Consider the following 27,330-nt stretch of genomic DNA (forward strand, 5'->3'; position numbering starts at 1 on the left):
TTAATGGTAAAACATTGTTCTTCCCTAAGAGTGGGATTACTTCTATGTAACATTATATTCAAGGTCGTAGCCAATTCAATGACTCAAGAAAAGGAAATAAATGGCAAAAGAGAATGGAAGGTCACAAGTAAAACTGTCATTATTTACAGATGGTATATTCATGTACATAGAAAGCCTGTGAAACTATACTAAAAAAAAAACAAAAACCTACTACAACTAGCAAGCAAATGTGGCAAAGTCTCAAGACACAGGTAAATATTAAAACATCAATATATTTCTGTATACCAGCCACAAACATTAGAAAATTTAAAATTAATTAGCATATGTTTACAGCATCAAAACATATCAATTATCTAAAAATAAATCTAGCAAGAAATGTATAAGACCTCTGCATTGAAAACTACAGAAAACACTGTTCAGAGAAATTAAAGAAACCATTGGAACAGGGCTCTATTTACAAGGTACCTATCTTTAAATTTAAACTTTCTTACCATTTCTATCATTTGTGTGGTTACTGGTCTACTCAAGTTTTCCACCTCATTTTGAATTAATCTTAGAAACAGTGTTCATAGAAAATTATCCATTTAATTTAGATTTTCAACTTAAATATTAGTATAAAATCACATGTAGTGTTGTACAGTCTTCTAAAAAAATCTCTTTGTTGTACAAGAGATTTATCTTTCCCCTATCCCTTTATTGTTTCTGCTGGCTCCTCTGAACTGCACATCTTTGTCGGTGTTTGATCTGTTCAAAGAACCAATGCTTGAGTTAATGGATCAGACTGGACTCATGGCCTATATGGGTAACAAATCTCTTCTTTTGTTACCTCCACTTATTGCGGGGATCTTGAGTGACTTCAGGATCTGTTCTGCTGTTTCCTCTAGAACAGGACTTGGTAGACTACAGGTAATGAGCCAAGTATGGCCCACCACCTGTTCTTATAAATAAAGTCTGATTGCAACTCAGCATGCCCATTCGGTTAACAATTGCCTATGGCTTCTTTCCTGCTCCAATAGCAGAGAGGAGTGGTTGTGAAAGAGATTACAAAGCCCATAAAGACTAAAATCTTTACTATTCCATCCTGCACAGAAAAAGGTGTCCAACCCAAGATCTACAGTCAAGACACAGTCATGGCAGAAGTCCTCAATAAACATCTCACTTTGTTTATGAAGTATTTCTCAGGCCTTTATCCTGGGGACAAACACTCTCACTGAAAATCTCTTGGGATGTACAGGAGGCAGGACTGGTTCCAACTGTCCACCTCTTACATATTCATTAATTATCACTGATCATGGGCCATGAGCCCCACATGTTTTTTACCTTTACTGAATCTCAGTTTGTAATTTCTCTGGAGTTTCATTGGGATAAAATAGGCTTATCATGGCAATAGCTTCTTCTTTTTCATATGTTTGGACTGTGATTTTCTCTGCTCTTAGTCATCTATCAGTTTGATTCCATCTGTTATCAACTTCTAGGCATTCCTTAAATTATCCGGTCCAGTATTTCCAGGTACAATATGACTTTTTTTTCCTATACCTTGTCATTCAACATAATTTTTGATGCGTTAAAGTAACCAGGTTGGGCCTAAGATGGAGTCGCTCACGTTACCCACATCGGCAAACCAAAACTTAACTGTTTCTATGTTGGGCTCTCCCAGAAAAAGCGGGCTTAGGTCAACCAAGCAGTGTTTGCCTGCTCAGCACACGTTACCTGACCTGGCTCCTAGGCTTCCCTTTGCTCCTTACAAGGAAAGTAACCCTGCTTTAATTAATCAGCAAATGCCCCCTTCCTTGCTCCTGCTTACTTTGGTCTATAAAAATCTCTCGTCTTCTACAGCTCTTTGGAGCTCCTTTCCATCTGCAGACTGAATGCTGCCTGATTGATGAATCACTGAATAAAAGCCTACTAGGTCAGTAAATTGTCTGTGGAAAAATTTTCTGTTAACAGATGAGAGGGGCGGTAGAGAATATGTGCTCTACTCATCATCTTGTAGCTTCCTGCTGTTATGAAGCATGAGCCTATCAGGTCACAAATTTCTATAAAGACAAAAACAAACAAAAAACTCATTTCCAATATACACTGTGTAACTGCAGCCTTCACAGCCTTCCCTATTTGGGTCAAAGGGTCAGGGTGAGATAAGAACACTATCAACACGGTATGCAATTGTTTCTGAAAAATTTCTCAACAATTAAAAATGAGGCCAAAAACTGACCCTAAGCAGGAAAATGAGAGTCTCTTTCTTATACCTATAATATTTCTGAATATTTGTGGTCAGAAAGGATAAATAGTTAAATAAGAAAAGCTTTATATTGTTTATTGTGAGTCTTATTAAAAGTACCCTAGGCAATGTCCCAGCACACTTGTAAATAATATTTTGAATCCAAAATGCTTCCATCTCTTTTTCGCTGATTTGCACACAGCTCAATGATAAAGGAAGAATGGAAAAACTTTCTTATCAGATCCCAAGCCTAACCAAATACTTTTGCCAAGGAATGCTCAAATTTGAGAAATTATATTTTATTTGTTTTACTTTCAAAGACTCTGGCGAGGCAGGGATATATATTCAAAATGCAGTATTTTTGCCTTTAATCCCAACACTACCTAACATGCAATTACAATATGTCTGGTGGGAAATAAAGTTTAAAATAATTATCTTTGTTTACCTCACTACAATTTGGAACTGAGAACTAAGGAAAGAAATTACTTGTTCAGGTAGATTGTCAGTTACAGCCAACTCTGATTTCAGTTTTGAAATTAAGCTATTTTAAAGGACTGGAGTTCACCTTAAAAACTGCTCACAGTATTAGCAGGAGTAGTTTTAATTAAAAACAAACTCCAACAGACTGTTAAAACCATTTTTAAAGAGTGAAAACTAATGGGGTTTCAATTTAGATGCACACACTTCTCATGAACCAAACTGCAGCTTTAACAATATTCAAACGTTAGCTGCTCTGGTGTGCATATTAGTACCAGTGGCAACATTGAAATGCTGTATTGAAGGCATCTGTTGGCTGGTCTGTCAAACATTTCAATTCATGCTGGAAGTGTTTCATAATTAAGCCCATAAATACTGTCTTCATAAACCACCCTCTTTGTCTACTTCTCATCTAACACGAAAAAGAAGCATTATTATAACTTGAACAAAATGGAAAACTTTAAAACTATTTTAAAGGAGAAAAAAGCTAAATTTTCTTAATTAGCTGAATAACCTAAGGCTACTGGAATATAAATAACTTTAGCTCTAAGAATAAAAAGGATCAACCCTGACATTTAGGTCTTTAATCCATTTTGATTTTATTTTTGTATATGGTTTTAGGGAGTGTCCTAATTTCATTCTTTTACATGTAGCTGTCCAGTTTTCCCAGCAGCACTAATTGAAGAGGCTGTCTTTTCTCCATTGTATATTCTTGCCTCCTTTATCAAAAATAAGGTGACCATATGTGCGTGGGTTTATCTCTGGGCTTTCTAACCTGTTCCATAAGAACCTAGGGGCAGGACAGGAATAAAGATGCAGACGTAGAGAATGGACTTGAGGACACGGGGAGGGGGAAGGGTAAGCTGGGACAAAGTGAGAGAGTGGCATGGACATATATGCACTACCAAATGTAAAATAGCTAGTGGGAAGCAGCCACATAACACAGGGAGATCAGCTCGGTGCTTTGTGACCACCTAGAGGGGTGGGATAGGGAGGGTGGGAGGGAGATGCAAGAGGGAGGAGATATGGGGATATATGTATACGTATAGCTGACTCGCTTTGTTATAAAGCAGATACTAACACACCAGTGTAAAGCAATTATACTCCAATAAAGATGTTAAAAAAAAAGAATCAACCCAATGTTGATGACAGGGGAGGCAATAGACAATTCTCATGCACTGATACTGGGAAGGTAAACTTGGCATGATGTTTCAAAGGCTTAAGAAGGTACAGTCTCTGACCTAGCAATTCTACATCTGGAAGTTTATCCTGAAGAAATAAAGAAAAATATGTGCAACATGGATGTAAATGCAAAGCTGTTTACTACAGTATTATTATTGAGAGCCAAAAATAAAAACCACCTAAATAGCAGTGATAATAACAACAGGCAGTCTTATAACATATTGGGTTAAACTGAATGGACAATTCCTTTATTAACACAGAGGATATTTGAGTAAAACGAAACACATCCACATGCAAAGTACATAGCCAAACATGAGAGAGGGGGAAACAGAGAGGGGGAAGGAAGAAAGGGAAAGGGTTGGGGGAGAGTGGGTGACAGTCCCTAATGCCAAGGATGTGCACCCAAGCCAGAGCAGTAGAATGAGGTTAACAGGCTAATGCCACGGCTGCCGAAAGGAGAATTTGAGTAGAGACCCAAACATCGGAGACTGAAGTTTAAATTGCCCACATGGCAACACAACATTTCTGTTCTCTGCCTCTTATACTCCCTGAGCAAGGCAGGGAGTTAGAACTGAGATGCTGACATAAAGACAAGATCCTCAGAGTATTACACAGTCCAATAAAAGGTTCTAGAAAAACTCTACCCACCAGTTCAGAGAAGCAAGAGGAAAGCGTGAAACATCTTGGGGCTTTGGATAGGAAAAAAGTCCTCTAAAAGAAATCAAAATCTCAGGCCTAAGCCATGTGAAGCTATGGCATCCAAAATGACCTTGCCACTATGATCGGTAAATCCCAGACTGAGTAACTAACCACAAAATTAATCCCGAACTCACAAAACCTGTAGAAACCTGGAGGCAACAAGGAGAAAAACATGTAGGGACATCTGCTCAGTGTAGAACACACAGAATTCCTCCAGAAAAAAAAAGCCAACCTGAAGATAACCTTTAAAAATAAACATACAAAAAACAAGTTCAAATTAAAAAAAAAACAGTCTCAAAGGAACAGAACCACCTAAATAAGACTATTAATGAGATAGAAGAATAAAAACCATAATGAAGACATGTCATTATAAAACTGATTTTTAAAGAACCAAAAAGAACTTTGGTAAACTGAGATACAGTAACTGAAATTAAACTTATGAAATGGGTATGTATTAATAAAAGTGTTTAGGGGTAAAGATGACTGACATCTGCAACTTCCTTTGAAAGCGTAATTGGAGAGTCTTACATAGGTGGAAAAAAATATGTACGGTATCTAGGTGTGGGTGGTATACTAGATCCTTGGGAGATAATGGACAAAGATGGATGTTTTTTATTTGTTTGTTTTATTTATTTTTTATTGAAGTATGGCTGATTTACAATGTTGTGTTAATTTCTGCTGTACAGCAAAGTGACTCAGTTATATATATGTATGTGTATATATATATATATATATATACACATTCTTTTTTATATTCTTTTCCATTATGGTTTATTTCAGGATATTGAATATAGTTCCCTGTGCTATACAGTAGGACCTTGTTGTTTAAGGATGGATGTGTTTTAAACCCATGTAGAAAACAAGAAGGACAACACCAAACTATAAAATGGAAAGCTAAACAAATGGTTGCTAAAATCTTCCTAGCGTCATACCTTGAACACAGAAGACACCCCATAAAACAAGAATGAATGAATGAAGCTTACCTCTTCAAGTCCCTTTAAATCTCAAAATCATAAATCTTATAAAATACCTGTTTTTTATGGAAATCCTTTAGGGCCGTTTCGTAGCCTTCCTCTAGCCTACTGAAGGCTATTCCTACATCTGTAGTCCACCAGATTTGTGAGCTAGTTAGTGCGACTTGAGCCGGGAAATCAAAAATCCACAGTTCCCTGGGTTTGTCCTCATAGGCTGCGATGGCTTCTGTGATAGAACGTCGCACTGTCTCTTTCATGGTCTGTTCCAGCTGCAGAAGCCACGTTTCCACCTTTTGAAGCAAATGGAAGTGTTGTAACACAGGCTTAACTATGGAAAAGGGATTATTCCATCCTCTCATGGCCTTGAAGGCTACACAGTTATACGTATAACGAGCCAGTGAACTCCTGATTAATGAAGTCCTTCCTACATGAACCTGGATTCTACTGGGATACTGCTCATCTTATTTCACCTACCAGCTGGCTGATAAAATTCCACATCCTAAACAGACAAGGTGTTCTCCATTATTCATTTTTCAGATTTGAAGACCTGATGGTTCTAGACCAAGATCCCCTCTGATAACACACAGTGTTTTGAGAAACCAAGCATCACAGCCAATATGCTAGAGTAAAATTCTAGAGGTTTGGAAATAATAGGAAATTGATTTTTTAAACCGAAGTACAGTTGATTTACAATGTTGTGTTAGTTTTAGGTATACAGCAAAGGGATTCAGTTATATTCTTTTTCAGAATTTTTTCCATTATGGGTTATTACAAGATATTGAATATAGTTCCCTGTGCTATACAGTAGGTCCTTGTTGTTTATTTGTTTTATATATAGCAGTGTGTATCCATTACTCCCAAACTCCTAATTTATCCCTCTGCCCCCTTTCCCCTTTGGTAACTATAAATTTGCTTTCTATGTCTGTGAGTCTAGGAAACTGATTTTTTAAATGTATCTTTTGATAATTTTTAAATCTACTAAAGATCCTACCCTCAAATCTACATAGTTCCTAGTCTTAAGCCAAAGTGTTTTCAGCAAGTATCTTAATTATATTCCCTACTGGCTCTCATCCTCACACTTGTCATAAATTACACAGCAAGAGAGTATGAGAGGACAACTGCCGACTTGTGAAAATCTTTTTTTAAAAAATTCATTTGAAGTTTATTTTGCTCCCACAAATATATTTCAGCCAGTTTTCCATCCTATTCAAATATGCTTTGTTATATTTATCCATATATCTGTTCCTTCGGGATGATATTATATAACAAAAAGGATACCTATACCACTTGCAAATAATTGATCATATCAATAAAAAATAACTATAATAAATAAATTCCAAGGACTATATGAGATCCTGAAGATTATACAACTGATTTCTTTCCCCGCCTCTGTGAAGATGACACAGCATTCATTCCTACAACCTCTTTCTCTGGAGAACTGGGAAGGAGCGGTACGTGGTCAGTGAGCTGACAGCCTTCCCTATTGGAAGAAAAAGGGAAGAACCATCCCCAACATCCTAAAAGACTTCTCTCCTGGCTTCCTAGCTGGGCTTTGTTCAGATACCTGAGAGAGGGTGACCTAATCACTACTGTAGTCACTCCGCACAACTCTTAATGTCACCAAGCAGCAAGCTCTCTTAGTAAATTAGGGATCACTGGATCATATCCCAGATACCCTGGGATCCATGTCCTTAGTATGGCCACCTGTTCTCGAGGACTCTCCAGTCCATCTGGGAAGACCGAACACACATACAAGGTGACACATCAACCCGTGTTCAGAGACTATGCCACTGACGGCAACTCAGCTCAATATAATTTGAGAACTAAGCCCTGATGAGGTGCTTGCTTGATCTCCCACTTCTTGGTCTTTCATCAGCTTCTGTCCCACCCTCTATAACAAGAATTATCACTTCCCATTATCACTAATTATGTGAATATCCATTTATTCAATAAGCTTAAGAGGTCCCCCAGGACAGGTGCCATGTCTTATTCTTTTCTGGATCTCCAAAAGCCAAACCCAGCAGCTGGTACATAGTAGGTATTCAATAAACACCTGTCGAATAAAACGCAAAGAGCCGAAACAGGGAGGAACCAATCATAAAAGTGTGGGGGGAAGGGGGGGGAAGACCTAAAGGAAAAGCATCTTTTTATAAAACAGGCAATTAGAGGGTAAATGTGCTACATGCCCAGAAGTCTCTAGCATAAGTTGCTTATATAAAATAAGTTAGAGCACTGTGAAAACTTTCAGTACCATGGGTTCCTGCTAGTGACACCCACATCTATGGTTGGACTGTCCTTCTGGGCACTATGCCAGTCAGCTAGCAGTCTGCCGGGGGGGGGGGGGGGGGGGCGGGGAGGCAGACAGCAACACACTTTTGTCAAGAGAGTTTATGGTGATTTTTTCTAATCATTGTAATAATATCCTAAAGAGCCCCAGAGATCACAAATATATTTTAATCAAAGTATTCCACCATCTGCTTCCCCTGCATTTGGCAGGATTTTTCTGGTACAATATTAAAAAGCAACAGAGAGGAATAAAGGAAACCCTTGTAAAAAAAAAAAAAAAAGGTTGCCATCACATTTCTGCAAGGGACCCTTTAAGGAACCCCCTGCCTCAACCTAAACTGTTCTGCAATAGAGGCTACTGTCTCAGTTACCCTGTCGATTAACTCAGCCTATATAAACATCGTCGTAAAAAGATGCAACTCCTGTAAATCATCTGAAAACACCAAGAGCTGCTTCGTAAATCGTTAAGAGCCATTCTTATAGATAACTGTTAAGAATGTGTTTGAGGTGTCTGGCTGTGAGAGAAGAGAGGATGTTAACTGTCTGTGCACACGGTAATTAGTGTACATGACATTAGCTTAGCGGACTCAATCAACTTTATTTACGAGCAGCCATTTACAACACCCATGTCAGAATCCTGAACCACAGCCTCTTTAAAACGTGCTTCATTGCAAGGTGCTGCTTCACCCTAACCCTCCCCTGTACTCTGAGCAGGGGTGAAAACAATATGCTCTGTAGGAGACTCAGTCACTGGGTGGCATTTGCTACTAATTCTGGGGTTTACTCGTTCAGTCTGTGACAGTCCCTCCCGTCTGGCTCAACTGTGAGCAAGTGTGAGCTCCTGCAGGGTGCTGAAGCCTGATGATCAGAGTGGGAAGCATGGCAGAGGAGCCCTCTGTCACACCGGACACAGGTAAACGGGAATCTCTGAGCACAAAACTAACCAGAGCCTCATTTGACATGAGTTGATTTTTTCTTGGTCAACTTTTTAAAATTATCCCCCCAATACTTCTCTGGCATAGAGAACCTCATAAGCAAATCTTACATGGCCTATGCATTCACACTCAGCTGGGAATGGGACGTATTCCTTTTCTTTGCTGTACATTCCAACGGCCCTGTGCGCGGAAACATCCTGATCGCCTTCAAACTGCAGATCTACAATGCTGTCAAAGAGTTTGGAAAGGTGGTGTGTAACCTAAGACAAGATAATAAGAAGAGATAAGAGCATTTCTTACTGCATATATATTCTGGTAATCTGCAGATGTGGCTAAATGAATTCACAAAACTGTCTTTATATCGTTACAGAGATGCCTCAAAATGTTTTTCTTCCAAATAAAAATCACTTCTTCGATTCCAGAGTTTGAAGTGACCCAGATGGAGAAGTGGCCAGGCACTCTGATCACATCAACAGGTGTTGGGAGGTGAATACTTACCCTGCTAGGTTATCTATTTTCTCCTTAAAGGCTGGAGACTTACCAACTTCTCTATCTGTACCATATTCCTGTAGCAATCATGCTGCTGGGAATTTTGTGGTCAGGTTATTAAAATTCAGACACGGTATTTTACTTACACCATAAAAGACCTTATATTGTTTTAAAAAAAAAAGCTGTGTTAAAATATGTGAAACAAAAATGTAAATTAGATAGTCTTATTCTTGGGTCAGGTCCTATGTTATTGTGCACTTGCTTTGCTATTTACATGAGCCCCAGAGCATATCTGTTACATCAGAAAGGTGAATGGGATTCCCCCATTTTCACTGATAAAGAAATTGAAGGTAAAGTATTAGGTGACTTCATCAAGTTGACACTGCTAAGAATAAGTGGCAGTTAGATCTTAAACCTCCAAGTCCAAGCCACATCTACAAAGTTCAAACTCTTCGAGCATCATAACCTTTTACATCCTAAGTTGTGGGATCTCCAAAGGAACCCCCAGTAAATAGCATACTGAACCCTGTGCAGGTTCTGGACTCCTTGAAAAATAAAACCAAGTTAAAAAGACAAAGAGCAGCACTTGTTCTGCTAGAGGCCAGTTCAGAGATGAAAGCCCAACTGGCCTCCAAACAGAACACAAGAATCAGTAAGACTTATCCATCTGGGCATATCAGCACAGACCGGGACCGGCCTCTCCATCCAGCAGGACTGGCAAGGAGGAAAGGAGAGGAAGACGCGTGTTCTGCAGGCTATCAGTAAGGGAAGCCGCTCTACCTGCCCCTGGGGTGGACTGAATAAAGGGCAGAGTGAACCACAGGAGGTATCAGGAAAGGGAACAAGTGCACCCTCCTTACACTTGGCAAAATTACTATAAAACCTGAGAAGTGGGAAACAGTTTGGTGATTCCTCAAAAAGTTAACTATAAACTTGTCATAGGACCCAGTAATTCCACTCCTAGATATATACCCCAAATTACTGAAAACATGTACTCAAATACTTGTACAAAAGTTCAGAGCAGTATTATTCACAGCAGCCAAAAGGTGGAACCAACCCAAATGTCCATTGATGGATGAATGGACACATTGTGCCCTGTGGCATATCCATACAGTGGAATATTGTTCAACCGTCAAAAGGAAGTAAGTACTGGTACACTCCACAACATGGATGAACCCTGAAAACATCATGCTACGTGAAAGAAGTCAGTCACAAAAGATCATATAGTGTCTGATTCCATGTACATGAAATAGCCAGAATAGGTAAATCCACAGAAACAGAAAGCAGACTGACGGCTACTAGGAGACAGGGGGACGAGGGAACGCACGATGACTTCTTAATGGGCAAGAGGTTTTACTGTGGGGTGATGAAAATATTTAGGAACTAGACAGAAGTGATGGATGCACAACACTGTGAACAGACAAAATGCCAATGAATCATACACTTTAAAATGGCTCATTTTATGTTACCTGAATTTCACCTCAGTAAAAAAAATAATAATAATAAAAGGTGCTGACATTTCCCAGCACATAGCATTAAAGCCATCTCTGCAATGAGTGTTTCTTGAAACACAGTTTAACTGGACTTGATAACTATACCAATAGCAGCTTCTACAAACAACAGCAACCTGCCTACATTTCCCATGTGAAAAGACCAGTACCAATATTGGTAAGGAACTCCTTAAGGGTGATTTAATCTTTGAAGCTTTTAGCCTTAACATTTTTGCTGTATTCACAGTTTTAGTACTGAAGAAAAGCACAGCAAGGAATCTTCTGAGTTTAAAATACATGAGTTTTTGAGTCTCTCACTTTCAGTGTAGACAGAGTGGTAGCTGATGATCACTGCTTGCGTTACCACGGTCTCCCACATCCCTGTTACATAACCCACAGGACATTATACACAGAAAGTATCTCCAATCCTCTAACAACTCGCTGTCACAGCTGAAGTGGCCAGGAAGTGCACAGATGTTTAATGGCTTCTACTGTGTAATGGACCTGGTCAGGTACAAATAATAGTCAGGTACAAAGCTGCGGGATAAATGAGACCTCGACCGTCAGACATCCTCAAACATCACTGCTTTGGTGAGGAAAGCATTTCAAAAGAACTCTAGTCCTCTAGTCACTCAGTGGGTGACCAGGAAACGCAAACCCCACGGCTTGAGGTTCTCCCATGACTTATGCCTGGCATGTTGGAAGTTGGATATTTTCCTATTCTGCCTTCCATTTAAAGCTTCTGAGAGAACAGGACCATTTTTTTAAACTGACAAGGATACTGTTGACCTCAGATTTGTTCCATTTCTAATGATATCCCTTTGTACCTGCTAACTCAAAATTAAAATTCCTTTTTCCTAGTTTGGTCTTTGGAAAGACTTATGTTACAGTTTAAAAAACGAATGCCTCAGAGGCCCCCTCTTTGTACCACACTAAAGAAACAGAATGGATTTGAACACTTCAAATCATGAAATACAATAATTTTGTTGTATCTTGAGTAGGTTTCTAAAAGGTTAGCAAAAAAAATTGAAATGCTGTTCCACTGGTTTACAGTAAATCAGGTACATCCACCCACTGGTGCACAGACAGATAGGCAGCCCCTGCTTTGTACAGTAGTGCACGATCGTAAAAACCACCATGCAACCTCCACGATCAATGGGCAAACTCACGACTGTGCTTTGGCCGCTAAAAATTTTCGTTAAAACATTAAAATCCCTCTCACTCTTGGTTATAAAAGTACAGAGAAATAAAAAGTGTAAACTAATACTTAGTACACTAACTTAAAATACTAAAAGAAAATTAAAAATTAAGTGTTTTACTCCTTATAGGAAAATTATCAAGAGTAGTTCGAACAGTGCTTGCCTCCTTCTTCTCATCTTGTAACTTAAAATACTGAGTGAGCACCTTCCCTATGCTTTGGGTAGTCGCCATATTCCTTTGGAAGTTTGGATTGGCTGCCAACCTTTCATCCTTTGAGGTCTCCATGTCCTGATATTTCTGAGAGTTTCTTTAATGTCAGGTTTTTTTTTTTTTTCCTGGTATCACTTCCTCTAGGACATCTTCATCCTTTCTGTCACAACCAGGGTTTACATTTATATCAATGAGTTCATTTTCACTACAATCCTCTGGCTGCATATCCAGAACCTCTCAAATGTTGTAGTGTCACTTCCACAGTCACCTTTCTCTTCCATAGCTACATCTATGATTCAAATTTCATGTCTAGCATTATCAATTTTCACTACTTTGCTATACTATCAACTTCATTACTAATTCCCTCTTTTGAAGGTTTATTTTTGTAAACCATCATGTGGGTTCTTCACTGGGGACAAGGCGGTAACACGCTATGTTCTTTGCTGATTACGTCAGAATCAAACAACAAATGTGTGACAGCCGACCACAGACAGACTTTGAAAGGTGTGACGTAACTGGTCACGAGTCAAGATGTACATCTGTTACTGACATGGTGATTTTTGTGGACTGAGGAGGCAGCAATGAAGTTTGTGCCTCTCGAGATCGCTCACAGTTAACACACCGTAGTATGTGAAATTTGAACCATGTTATTGGGGGAACAGAGTTAAACTGATCCTTGGTAACTGAAACTCGTATTTTTCAGGTCTGTGCACAGGGAGAGCTGCCTTTTTAAGAGCTGACATTTATCTACCTGTAAATAAAGTCAAAAATATTTACTCATCTAGGTAATTTTATAATTTAAAATGCAAACTAATACAGCAATCAGATCAGCAGTCTACCCTATGGTCACCTAGAAAAGAAAGGGAAGAAAAACGAAATCATATAGTTTCTACATATGCTTCTATGTATATCTTCGATATATTGCTATGTCCTAGTTTCCCTGTATGGCTACTATACATTCACAAAGCTTACCCCTTGCTTTTTGCCTGTATCTCATTTCATATTTGCCCCATCTATGAAAGATGCTGCTGCTGATTAACTGAGATAAAATAGACACAAAGTCCTAATATCACTTCTGACATGATGAACACCTCAGGATTCATTCATACGTAGTCATTAACTCATTTATACATAATGATGGTAATACTCATGATAGTATTTGTGAGAAGATAAGTAATGTCCAAAATGTAGGCAGTCCTGTCTATTGTGAATATTATCCTCTAGAACAAGAGAAAAATGAGTCCTTTATTTCTACATGTACAAAAATTTAAGTCTGTCACAATGTTGAATAGTTTATTGTTGTGTTTTATGTTTTTAATAATACTCAGTATAGGTGACAGTATAGGGATATGGACATGCAACACTGTTGAAAGTCTAAATATGCAAAAACTTTCTAGAAGTTGGTTAAATCAGTTATAGCACTTTCATATAATGAAAACTTTTATCAACATTAAACATCATATTATAGAAGAACATTTCAATTTTGATTAAGTATATATGTTCTTACCTACACAAACACAGACATATAGAGAAAAACTATAACCACTCAAAACTAGCATCTAGTAGTATGTTATTCTGATCTTTAGTATTTTCATATTTTTCAAATTTTCAACAGTGAACATGCAATTATATAATTCAGAAAGACTGAATTTGTTATAAATTTTGTAAACCATTATAGCCAATCCTAGGTATTGGGTATTGCTTGGTTTGCTTTTACCAAAAATAAAATCATAGTATACATAATATTTTGCAAGTTGATTTTTCACTAATTAATATAACTTGGACATACCTATATTATCAGTGCTGATTCTGTATTTCTTAACATTTTCTTCCTTAACATTTTTAGCATGTGTATGTAAATATATATAGATATGCTGACAATACAAACTCTTGAGTTTTTAAATAACCTTTTGAAAATTTAAATAGAAAAGTTAAAAAAATCACGTGTAATAAATTTTAGCAAAGTGAACAAAACTCTTGTAACCACTGAGACAATTAAGAAACTGAATACACCTGAACCCCCCCCAAAAATCCTCATGGCCCATGTCAGTCACTAGTCCCTCCTCTCAAAAATGGACATTACCTAATAAAGCCCATACATCACAAACCCACAGCTAACATCACTCTCAATGGTGAAAAGGTGAAAGCATTCCCTCTAAGATCAGGAACAAGACAAGGATGTCCACTGTTGCCACTTTTATTCAACACAGTTTTGGAAGTCTTAGCCAGGGAAATCAGAGAAGAAAAAGAAATAAAAGGAATCCAAATTGGAAAAGAAGTAAAACTGTAAGATGACATGATACTATACACAGAAAATCCTAAAGATGCTACCAGAAAACTACTAGAGCTCATTAATGAATTCAACAAGTCGCAGGATACAAAATCAATGGAATTTCCTGGCGGTCCAGTGGTTAGGACTCTGTGCTTTCACTGCCAAGGATGCAGGTTCAATACCTGCTTGGGGAACTGAGATCTTGCAAGCTGTGTGGCACGGCCAAAAAAACCCCAACAACAACAAAACTGATACACAGCAATCTCTTGCATTCTTATACACTAACAATGAAAGATCAGAAACATAAATTAAGGAAACAATCCCATTTACCGTCACATCAAAAAGAATAAAATACCTATGAATAAACCTACCTAAGGAGGCAAAACACTTGTACTACAAAACCTATAAGACACTAATGAAAGAAACCAAAGATGACACAACAAATGGAAAGATATACCATGCTCTTGGATTGGAAGAATCAACATTGTGAAAATGACTATACTACCCAAGGCATTCAACAGATTCAGTGCAAACCCCATCAAATTACCAATGGCGGGCTTCCCTGGTGGCACAGTGGTCGAGAATCTGCCTGCCAATGCAGGGGACATGGGTTCGAACTCTGGTCTGGGAAGATCCCACATGCCGCGGAGCAATTGGGCCCGTAAGCCACAATTACTGAGCCTGCACATCTGGAGCCTGTGCTCCGCAACAAGAGAGGCCACGACACTGAGGCCCGCGCACCACGATGAAGAGTGGCCCGCGCTTGCCACAACTAGAGAAAGCCCTCGCACTGAAACAAAGACCCAACACAGCCATAAATTAGTTAATTAATAAAAAAAATTACCAATGGCATTTTTCACAGAACTAGAACAAAAAATTTCACAATTTGTATGGAAACACAAAAGACCCCAAATAGCCAAAGCAGGCTCCCTGACTTCAGACTATACTACAAAGCTACAGTAATCAAAACAGTATGGTATTGGCACAAAAACAGAAATAGAGATCAATGGAACAGGATAGAAAGCCCAGAAATAAACCCACGCACCTATGGTCAATTAATCTATGACAAAGGAGGCAGGAATATAAAATGGAGAAAAGACAGTCTCTTCAATAAACGGTGTTGGGAAAACTGGACAGCTACCTGTAAAAGAATGAAATTAGAACATTCTCTAACACCACACACAAAAACAAACTCAAAATGGATCAAATACCTAAATGTAAGGCTGGGCACTATAGAACTCTGAGAAGAAAACGTAGGCAGAACACTCTCTGACATAAATCGCAGCGATATCTTTTTGGATCCACCTCCTAGAGTAATGAAAATAAAAACAAAAATAAATGAATGGGATCTAATTAAACTTAAAGACTTGTGCACAGCAAAGGAAACCATAAACAAAACAAAAGGACAACCCATAGAATGGGAGAAAATATTTGCAAACGAAGTGACTGACAAGGGGTTAATCTCCAAAACATATAAACAGCTCATGCAGCTCTATGTCAAAAAAACCCAAACAACCCAATCAAAAAATGGGCGTATGACCTAAATAGACATTTCTCCAAAGACATACAGATGGCCAAGAGGCACATGAAAAACTGCTCAACGTCACTAATTATTACAGAAATGCAAATCAAAACTACAATGAGGTATCACCTCACACTGGTTAGAATGGGCATCATCAAAAAGTCTACAAACAAGAAACGCTGGAGAGGGTGTGGAGAAAAGGGAACCCTCCTACACTGTTGGTGCGAATGTAAATTGGTACAACCACTATGGAGAACAGTATGGCAGTACCTTAAAAAACTAAAAATAGAACTACCATATGATCCAGCAATCCCACTCCTGGGCATATACCTGGAGAAAACCATAATTCAAAAAATACATGCACCCCATTGTTCATTGAAGCTCTATTTACAACAGCCAAGACATGGAAGCAACCTAAATGTCCATCGACAGAGGAATGAATAAAGAATATGTGGTACAGATGTACAATGGAATAGTACTCAGCCATATAAAAAGAACCAAAATAATGTCATTTGCAGCAACACAGATGGACTTAGAGATTATCATACTAACTGAAGTAAATCAGACAGAGAAAGACAAATATCATATGATATCACTCATATGTGGAATCTAAATTTTTTCTTTTTAAAAAAGTTTTATTGAAGTATAGTTGGTTTACAATGTTCTGTTACTTTCTGCTGTACAGCACTGTGAATCAGTTATACAAATACATATGTCCACTCTTTTTTAGACACCTTTTCCATGTAGGTCATTACAGAGTATTCAGTAGAGTTCCCTGTACTATACAGTAGGTCCTTATTAGTTATCTATTTTATATATAGTAGTATGTATATGTCAATCCCAATCTCACAATTTATCCCCCCTCCCCTTTCCTCCCTGGTAACCATAAAATTGTTTTCTACATCTATAAGTGCAATCTAATTTTTAAAAAATGATAAAAACGAACTTATTTACAAAACAGAAACAGACGCACAGGTATTGAAATCATACCTATGGTTACCAAAGGGGAAACATTGTGGAGGAGGAGTAAATCAGGAACTTGGGAGTAACATACAGACACTACTATATATACAATAGGTAACCAACAAGGACCCACTGTATAGCACAGAGAAGTCTACTCAATATTCTGTAATAATCTATATGGGAAAAAACCTGAAAAAGAATGAATATATGTATAACTGAATCACTTTGCTGAACAGCTGAAACTAACACATTATAAATCAACTATACTCTAATAAATTTTAAAAAATGGGTATTACCTTTACATAAGGGGAGTCATACAATATGTATTCTTGCATCTGCCTTCTATCATTCAACATCATGTTAGTGAGGTTTATTCATGTTATTATGTATAGCACCAGTTTTCTTCTTCATTGCTATGTGGTACTCTGTTATATGAATATTACACGATGTATTTACGCATTCAACCGTTCAGGAACATTTGGATTATTTCCAGTTTGGGGGTGTTATGGATAATGTAGCTATGAAAATTCTTGTCACATATTTTGGTTCACCTATGTATACATTTCTGCTGAGTATACACTAAGAAGAGAAACTGCTGGATAATAATGTATTATTATATTCAAATTTAGAAGATATTGTCAAACAGGTTTCCTGAGTGGTTGTACCAATCTACAATCACACTGGCTAGATAGGAACATTCCCATTGCTCCACATCCTTACCATTATTTAGTACTGTGAGTCTTTTTTTTTTTTTTGTGGCACGCAGGCCTCTCACTGTTGTGGCCTCTCCTGTTGCGGAGCACAGGCTCTGGACGCACAGGCTCAGTGGCCATGGCTCACGGGCCCAGCCTCTCCGCGGTATGTGGGATCTTCCCGGACGGGAGCACGAACTCGTGTCCCCTGCATCGGAAGGCAGACTCTCAACCACTGCGCCACCAGGGAAGCCCAGTACTGTGAGTCTTTTTAATCTTAGGCTTTTGGTAGGTTTGATCTTGATAGCTCATCATGTGAATGTATGTATTTTTCTAATGAAAAATCATGTCAGAGTTTGACAAAATATCTGTACAAATTGAAAAAAGAGGGGGAAATGAACACATTACTAGGCAGAGTATTTCAGCCTAGCGAAGATTCAGAAACACACCAACTCATGATATTTTCACCAGTTCTCTCACACTCACGAATGTCAAAACAATGCATAGCTAATACGAAGGTATCTTCAGGAAGAAGAAAAACAAAACAAAAATAAAAAGAAAGAAAATAAAAAAAACTAGCTCCATGGATTAGTACTTGATATTTATCATTTTGGGGTTTTTTTGAATTTCAGGTAAAATCTTTTATATTACATCAGTAGCACATAAAGTCCTTGATATTAATGATTGTACATTCTGTACTTAGACATGTCTATGTGAATATATAACGTGCATCAGTTAGTTTTTGCAGTGTAACAAACCACCTCAAAATTTAGTGGCTTAAAAAAGCAACAATTTCAGAGTTCACAATTCTGTGTCAGGGCTTTTGGGTTCTTTCAGTTGGTCCCAGCTTGGCACCCTCACACCTCTGCAGTCCGCTGGTGATCGGTGGCTTCTCCCATGTGTGTGACGGTTGTCCAGCTGGTGGCTTGGGTATGGGCATGTGCTTCTCCTCATCCAGCAGGCTAGCCCTGGCTTATTCATGAGGAGGTGGCCATAGGTTTCCAAAGAGCAGCAAGAGGGCAAGCCGCAGTGTACAAATGCTTTTCAAGCCTCTTGCTAAAGATACACTGGCCAAAACAAGTCACACAGGAAGCCAAATGGAGAAATAAGCTCTACCCCTTGATGCAAATTGCAGCTTCACATTGAAATGGCATGGATGAAGGGAGAGGAAGAATTTGTGGCCATTTTTATGTTCTATGCTAGCATTTTTCTTAGTTCTTTACATGTTTGCTTTACTGCTTGCTCAAAAATCAAAGATATAGTACCTACTGCTTTCCCCATTTGGTATATAAGGAAACTGAGGTTCAGAAAGGTAAAGCAGTAACATAGTCAATAATCAACAGATAAGGTAGATAGCTAGTGGGAAGCAGCCACATAGCACAGGGAGATCAGCTCGGTGCTCTGTGACCGCCTGGAGGGGTGGGATAGGGAGGGTGGGAGACGCAAGAGGGAAGAGATATGGGAACATATGTATATGTATAAATGATTCAATTTGTTATAAAGCAGAAACTAACACACCATTGTAAAGCAATTATACTCCAATAAAGATGTAAAAAAAAAAAAGAATTATACGTTACTTTAATGATCCTAAAAATACTAATGCTGTGTTCATTTTGACCCCCAAAATGACAAAATAAGTGTTATGATAATAAGTAAAAAGGAACCAAATATTTTTGTGTCTTTCCAATATCTATACAAGGAAGAAAAAAAAAAATCAACAGAGCCGGGATTTAAACTCATGTCTACATGATTTCAAGGTTTCTGTTCTTTCCTACTATTCTACCTTCTGATGGATGGCTAACGTGCCTATTATGTCTAGCTCCAGAAAAGTTTCCTTTTCCTGCCTCTTCCCTATTTCATCCTCAGTGCCAACCTAAACTCAAGGGCAACCCCCTCCCTCCACTGTAGGTACCTGCAAGCCCTCCAACCTTCTACTCACTATAAAAAAGTAGGGATTTTTGACTGATTTTATTTCAACTAAAAGTCATTCACTCTTGCATGCAGCCAACTAACCACTTGCATCTTGAGCCTTTTTCCTCTTGATTGTCTAAGAGCTACTGGTTTATTTATTTATTTTGGGTTGCACTGTGCAGCTTGCAGGATTCCCCCTCGAACCTGTGCCCGCTGCCGTGGAAGCATGGAGTCCTAACCACTGGACTGCCAGGGAATTCCCCCTCTTGGTTGTCTAAGGAGGACTAACCCATGTCAAGAAGGCTGTGACACACTATGAGTGAGTGCTGAGCTGCATCACCCTGATTCCTGAGATTCAGGTGGTGAGGCACCTTCACTCTACCATGGAGACAACCAAATGGAAGCACTATCCAGCAACATACTGAGCTTGTGGGGATGCGGGATCTTAGATATTTGCCCCCTTGAAGACCAGAAGTTCTTTTTATTACCTAATATTAAGCCCATTTCTCACAAGCACCTGTCCAAGTGCCAATACTGACATTCTATTAAGGGTATCAGTGGAGTGCCATCTGTCTCATACTGCAATTTGGGGGATTTCTCAAAAGACAAGCTGGCAGATTTCTTCTTATGTAGATTCGGTCCAATGCCACTGAAGGATATTTTTGAGGCAAACATTAAACATTTCTGAGCATATATATTCCTGATCTTGTCATTTTCGAAAATGCATTGTGGCCTCAACTGCCACAGTAGTGGCTTTCTAGTAGCCACGTTAAAACAAATAAAAAGAAACAGGTGAAATTAATTCTGATGTATTTTTATTTGACCTAATGTATCCAAAGTATTGTCACTTCAATATGTAATTAATAGAAAAATCACTAATGAGATAGTTTACCTTCTTATCTTTAAGTCTTTGAAACCAGCTGCATATTTTACATTCACAGCTTATCTCAATTTGGATTTTTCATCAGAAATACTTCATCTGTCTTTATGTTTCACAAAATACACAGTTGCGAAAGCAGAGTCACATTCTAGTTGTTTCAAACTTGTTTTCCAATAACTGAATCAAAGATCAGTTTTTCTAACATATTGTAGTTAAAAATTCAGCCCCTCAGTTGACACATTTCAGGTGCCCAATAGCCACACATGTGGCCCATGGTTACCCCCCGTCACACAACACAAACGCAGCTGATCACATGGAAAGTGTGTCATTCTTTAGTATACCTCTATCATGGGGAAGCTTTCACTCATCATCACATAGGAGATGAAGGAAGACAAAATGCACCAACGCTTCTAGGACAAAAAGATCTTTCAAGTCATAAGGAACCAGTGGCTAAAAACACCAAGTTATCAGCTATTTCAAGGCACAGTATCACAACCTGGAAGGGCACAATGGGGCCAACTGATGTTACTCAGGCTGACTTTAACCACTACATTCCTTCATTGAAAAACACAAAAGGATGTTTTTCTAAGGTGGGGGAGAAAGCACAGAATTTTAATATTGAATCATGTGCAACTTCATAACTACTGCGCCATGACCATTAATCCTGCAAATATACCTCTAAGTTTGTATTTCCATAAGTAACCACCAGAGATTTTGACCACGGAAGTTACACAGCAAAGCCACACCCTCAGTCCTTTAGATAATCTTTGCCACTGGGAGGTCAGGGTGAACTCTAGGAGGAGAAAAGTCTTTAAAACTTGACCTTAACCAAACTTACCAACAGCTGAAACCCACTGAAGGCATTCTAGACACACTGATTTCATCACTCTGACATTCCAACTCAAGTATCTTAAATTGGGCATTTCTGCTTATAGAACACAGGATGTAATAATATCAGACTTTCCTGGCTGATGTACTCAGGCTGATCAAATTCCACAATCAACTGCAGAAACCCTCACTTGGACCAACACTGTTAAATTGAGTGTGGCGGGTGGAGGAGGGGGGCCTGAGGAATTCAAGTCATTCACAAGATGTCAGCATGACTCCTCTGCCCACAAAGGGTCATCTCTTCTGGGGCAATTGCATTGTTATCCCACAAGCTGCAGTTGCCATGTTATCTCCGTCACAGTACAGGGCACACATTCAGGATGTTAGCACAAAAGGCAGAGACGGAAAAGCTGTGTCTGGTGGCCTGAAACTGATTCTGATGATGCAAGAAAGAGTGTAGCAAGGCTAGGCCCTTTGGCATAACTGCTAAAAGCATTAACTATTCCACAGCAAGTGACCAAGGGCTGAGATCACACCTTGACTTTGCAGAACCACTGCAGGGAAAGAAGCTGACCGCGGCTCTAGATGACTCAACTCATCCTTAGCCCCTTTTCAATCCTTCACCCCAACAAGTTGCTCCCAGGTGGTATCTGCACTTCAGAGGCAGCTAAACACTTTCGCTAATGACAAACCTTTCCTAAAAGGGTGATAGCATTTGAGGTGAAATCGAATTGTTCAACGTTTAATTCGTGTAACGAAAGGATCTCAATGAAATCACATTTTGAGCAAAATTCAAAATAATGTATCTCAAATGTCAAATGTTTCAAAAATCGAATCATTTCAAAGCTGGCAGGTCAGGAGAACTGTGTACCGCATTTACTCTGGAGCCGCAAAGCCAGACCCCTTCAGCTCGTAAGCAGAAATACCCCACCTCCTTTTGTTGATATGACACAGACAGCACTGTTGTTAGTATTCATCATTATGGCTGTGAGCCATTTTGGAGATTCTCTATGCGGTGACCTCAATATTCAGCTACATTAAAATTTAAAATCTTTTTAATGTCTTACATTACCTAGTCATTCATTAAAGAGTGTTACTAGTACTACTACTGAGAAATGTACCTGAGATTCAGGGGTTTAGAACTTATGATTACAACACTATGAATTAGGTAGACAGGAAGACTTCCACGATAAGTCGCACTGGTATTAACAATAACACTCTGAAATACTGAAGTGATGCTGTGAAAATAAAAAGAATGATTTTAAAGGTACACCTTTTAAGTTTATATATATATATATATATATATATGTAAAAGCAAAACCTCATCCTGTAATTTAGGAAGGATAATGAAAAAAAAATGTTGGCATCAGGGATGGCAAGAACAGCCATCCATCTGAATTTAGCTCCAAAGAGAAATGATGAATGAGAGAGAAATAATCAAGATAAATACTGTGGGGGCTTCCCCGGTGGTGCACTGGTTGAGAGTCCGCCTGCCAATGTAGGGGACACGGGTCCGTGTCCCGGTCCGGAAAGATCCCACATGCCGCAGAGCGGCTGGGTCCGTGAGCCATGGCCGCTGAGCCTGCGCGTCCGGAGCCTGTGCTCCGCAACGGGAGAGGCCACAACAGTGAGAGGCCCGCGTACCAAAAAAAAAAAAGATAAATACTGTGTCCAGAGAACAGTAGAATTCAGGAAACCGTAGTGTTAGGTGACACATATTCCAAAGAAAATGGCAGAAAAATACCTAGAGCAGGAACATGGAGACAAATCCACAACGATAAAGCACAACCTTTGGCGTCAAAATAATCTGTGATATATGGTCAAGTCTAGGAGTAACTGCCTATGTCAGTTGTAACAATTCTAAGATCTAAATGGATGTGAACAACTGAACAGATATAATGAAAGGCAACATCCACTAAATGTTTAGAGGAAGGAGAGCTTTGGGATTTGCACGAAGCTTGGTCTCTGATCTGTGCTCTCAGATTACAAAAGATAAGAGCTGCTTTTATTTGCTTTACATATTGTCATGGGTGCTACATTATTTTTGAATGGATAAGAGAAAACTAGAGTGTTAGGTAGAGGATGAAAATATACCAATACACCTCTGACAGCACTGAAGCCTAGTCCAGCTTCAACTATGAAGGTTACTCTGGAGTCAAGGTTGTTGTAAGAAGGTACCAGCCATGATCTCGTTCCCAGTGACTCAGTCTCCCCCAGGAAAGCTGCAAACCAGGCAATGGAGCTCCAGTCCTTGTCCCAGAATTCTGGGGGTTTGGAGCCAGTGTTTCTTCCATTAACTTCTTACCGGGCCCTAAGCCTTGTACATTTGCTGTCCCTTCCTTGTGTTGAGAACCAGGCAGTTACCTTTCCTAGTTCCTTGAGCACTGCTTCTAACATCCCTCTGTTGCTGCATTAAGAAGTCTTACTGCATATTTTCCGGCTCCTGGTACATGTGACATGGTAGGTGGCATTTGACAATGATAAAGAAACTGTGACATTCCTTAGCTAACACAGGATAATATGAGACTCTCAAAAACAAATATTTACCTCCATAGGTTGAGCTCCCTTTGAGAGAATGTCAAGTAAGTCTGCGGAAGAGATGAAATAGAAGCGCGGAAAAGCCACACGCTTGGTTTCCAGGTACTCAGCAAGAGCTTTTTCACAAAGAGAAAGCCTGCAGGAAGGAATGAAAAATCATTGTAAGCATATCTTGCCCATTCATTTATTAAAACGTCACCAAAACCCAGAGCCTCTCATCTGTCCATTCACCACAAGAAGCTCACCATTTAACACAGAGCCTACCTCCCTCTCTTTGACATCATCGTCTTGTTCATGACTCGTGTACAAGTCATGCCAAGTGGGAGGAGAAACACACACACACCCATCGTTAGTTGAGACTAAATATAGATCAGACTTAAGTTGATGTTACTTATCACTTGTCTGTTTTTTGGAGGGAAGTGTGGACATTTAAAAAAATTTTTTTATTGGAGTATAGTTGATTTACAATGTTGTTAGTTTCAGGTGTACAGTGAAAACAGAATCAGTTATACATATACATATATCAACTCTTTTTTAGATTCTTTTCCCATATAGGCCATTACACAGTATTGAGTAGAGCTCCCTGTGCTATACAGTATATCCTTATTAGTTATCTATTGTATATATAGTAGTATGTATATGTCAGTCCCAATCTCCCAATTTGTCCCACTCCCCCTTACCCCCTGGTAACCATAAGTTTGTTTTCTACATCTGTAACTACTTCTGTTTCTGCTTTGTAGGTAAGTTCATTTTTACCCTTCTTTTAATGACACCTCTCATCAGCAGGAGAGAAGACCAGATTTGGCATCACTCGCCCCGAGCACAAAATGCTTTACTTAACACGTAATTGGTTTAAGGTCTTCCTTTTCCCACTGAATGTCTACAAAACACAAGCACCTTCAACTCTCTCTTGTTTTCAGAAGAGTCATAAGATCCAGAATCATTTCCACATTATTTTCTTAGCAGAGCAGAGATGACCCACGGGCAGAGCCCCCAAAACCCTCAAAGATTACTGACTAAGAAATAATTAACTTCTGCAGAAATCCACACTTTTAAAATTATGGCCAACTTTCTCTCTAAAAAACTTCCAGATTATGAAATAATTGTATGCGATATATATTTTTATCTAGAGGGCTCCTCTGCCTTGCAATGAAAAGTGATCACAATTCCACACAAAGCTCTTCTTTTAGTGGCTGATCTGCCCATTTTTAATCAAAAGCCAGAAAATTCTTATGACCACTAGCTGTTGTATAATTTTATATAAAAATTACAAATGCCCTTTAGGACAAGGATTTCAAAAATACTAACATGCTGTCTAAGGATAATTTCTAGTATAATTAAACTATATACAAAATAAAGGACTTAAAATGAGTGCAATCCCAGTTCCTAGCATACAGTAGCTGCTTAATAAATATTTGCAGGATACTTTGATAAAAGAATTGATTAAACAACCATGCTGATTCTCTTGATAATAGGATATTCTAATTTTACTATAATGATATTCCTTTTTGGAAAACAGAAATATATTTGGATCTGTTTACATTAACTCACAAAATGTATGTACCACCTAATATGTATAAGGCAACTAGATAACTATAAGCAAAATTATAATTTAGTAGAAGTTGTTCGTACAATAACTTGGTGTTAAACACTATTAGATATTCAAAAGAAATCTCAGAAGTATAACAAATTGATCACTTTGTAGTTTTATTCTTACCTGTACTGTAAATCTTTAAGTTCTTCAAAGAGGTTAGGTCTGCTTGTTGCTTCTAAAACATTTTTTATTTTAGCTGTCCTGAACATTAACTCCTGAGCAAAAGTAAAACATGGAGCCATTGATATTAGAAATTACTTTTCTAAATTTTTCATCCATTTAGGGAATTAAAAAGTGAAAAACAATCAAACTACGGGAAAGCAAGATAAATGAGATTTCTAACACCACGTCTGTTCTGCTTTTAAACTTTTAGATGAACATCAAAAACAAAGTGTAATCACATAGTTTTTATCAATATAAATTCGATAGACATTACCACCACTCTGGGTCCAGGCAGAATTTCTCTCTTCTAAACCAAACGCACAAAAAAATAGAGAGACAGAGAACCAGAATCTTAAAGAATACACTCACATTGGAAAATGAGATGAATATGAAACAATCTACCCACTCTTTCCTCCTTAAAAGTTAAATAAAATAGAATTCCTCTGGTGTTCTGCTTTAGCTAGTAAGACAACAATAATTCATCCCCATTTCTAGATAAAAAGTAAAGCCATTATTCTCTGCTTAAAGTCTCTCAAATCATTTATTATATGTACATCTCCATGTGTTCTCTGTGGCTCTTATGAAACAAACCAGTAACTGATAGTATAACTTTGTTACTGGTTTCCCCTCCTCAGTCTCTTACTTCATGAAGATGAATCTGGCTCCCAGGCCTTACTGTTGGTGTAGGCCTCTGGGAAACATGTGGCCTGCTGCCTGGTTTTGTACGGCCTGAAGCTAAGAATGCTCTTTACGTTTTTAACTAGTTGAAAAAAATCTAAAGAAGCATAATACTTCGTGACACATGAAAATAATACGGAATTCAATTTCTGGTGTCTATAAAGTTTTACTGGTACACAGCCACACCCATCTGTCTATGTAGTGTCTATGTTTTCTTTCACAGGACAATGGCAGCCCTGCTGAGTTGTGACAGAGACCACATACAACCACAAAGCCTAAACTATGGACTATCTAACCCTTCACAGACAAGTTTCCTGACCTTGTCTCCTGAAATTCAAATACACACATATATTTTTCATAAATACAGTACCCCAAATCATGTTTCTTTACAAGATTTTTATATTGTTTGGACAAAGCTGTTAGGATAGAAAACAGCCTTTCTTCCACGAACCTTAAATTCAGCATCTACTCTGCCGAATCTCTGAGCATCTTTCACAAGCTGAATTCGAATATCTTCTGAATAAACAAAGATGCTTTCTAGGTGAGACCAAGTGCGCTGTACTTCCATCCAAGTAAAGATGACCGAATCTGCTGTGTTTAATTTGTTTTGCCAGCTTATGACTTGCTCAATGAAATATTCCACATACTTGCTTTGAAGCAGAGTCTGTAACTGAACCTAAAAGAAAGGCAAAGAATTTCAAATACCATCTAAATTGGTAGTCTGTAAGCATCAAGAGGGAGCACACTTCTTCTGTTTATTGCTGGATTCCTAGGACCTAGCACACGATACATGCAACAGGCATTCAGTAAGTATTTGCTAAGTGAGTGAATTAATGGCATTAAATATTACATAATAACATGTTTTTTCCAAAAGGAAAAAGACAAATATAAGCAACTACATGTAATGCGTCTTCTAGAAGAAGGCCACGTGTCTCTTGGAAGGCAGGAAAAAATATTGTGCACCAGGGTGCAGCTTTAGGAATTAAACTTTATTCTTTCATCCTCTCTCACTCTTCTTGGGGTCTCTGCCTATGAATCATCCTAAGGTTATGGGTCTTCTTTTTCAATATTGAAAATACGAAACAAACTTCCTTCCAGTTTGCTAAGACCTTAAGCTCCTGTTTTCCTCC

General features: G+C 38.5%; 1 protein-coding gene across 1 annotated transcript in view; it reads right to left on the reverse strand.

The window, feature by feature from the left end:
- DNAH11 (dynein axonemal heavy chain 11) overlaps window positions 1–27,330 on the reverse strand; it is a 313,899-nt gene that overhangs the window by 197,436 nt on the left and 89,133 nt on the right. Inside the window, 5 exon segments of the mRNA XM_019928507.3 lie at window positions 5,607–5,840; window positions 8,882–9,031; window positions 23,776–23,902; window positions 25,484–25,575; window positions 26,652–26,876. Of these exon segments, the coding sequence (XP_019784066.2) occupies window positions 5,607–5,840; window positions 8,882–9,031; window positions 23,776–23,902; window positions 25,484–25,575; window positions 26,652–26,876 (828 nt within the window).

Source organism: Tursiops truncatus, chromosome 9 (assembly GCF_011762595.2).
Source record: "Tursiops truncatus isolate mTurTru1 chromosome 9, mTurTru1.mat.Y, whole genome shotgun sequence".
In the NCBI taxonomy this organism is placed as follows: Eukaryota; Metazoa; Chordata; class Mammalia; order Artiodactyla; family Delphinidae; genus Tursiops; species Tursiops truncatus.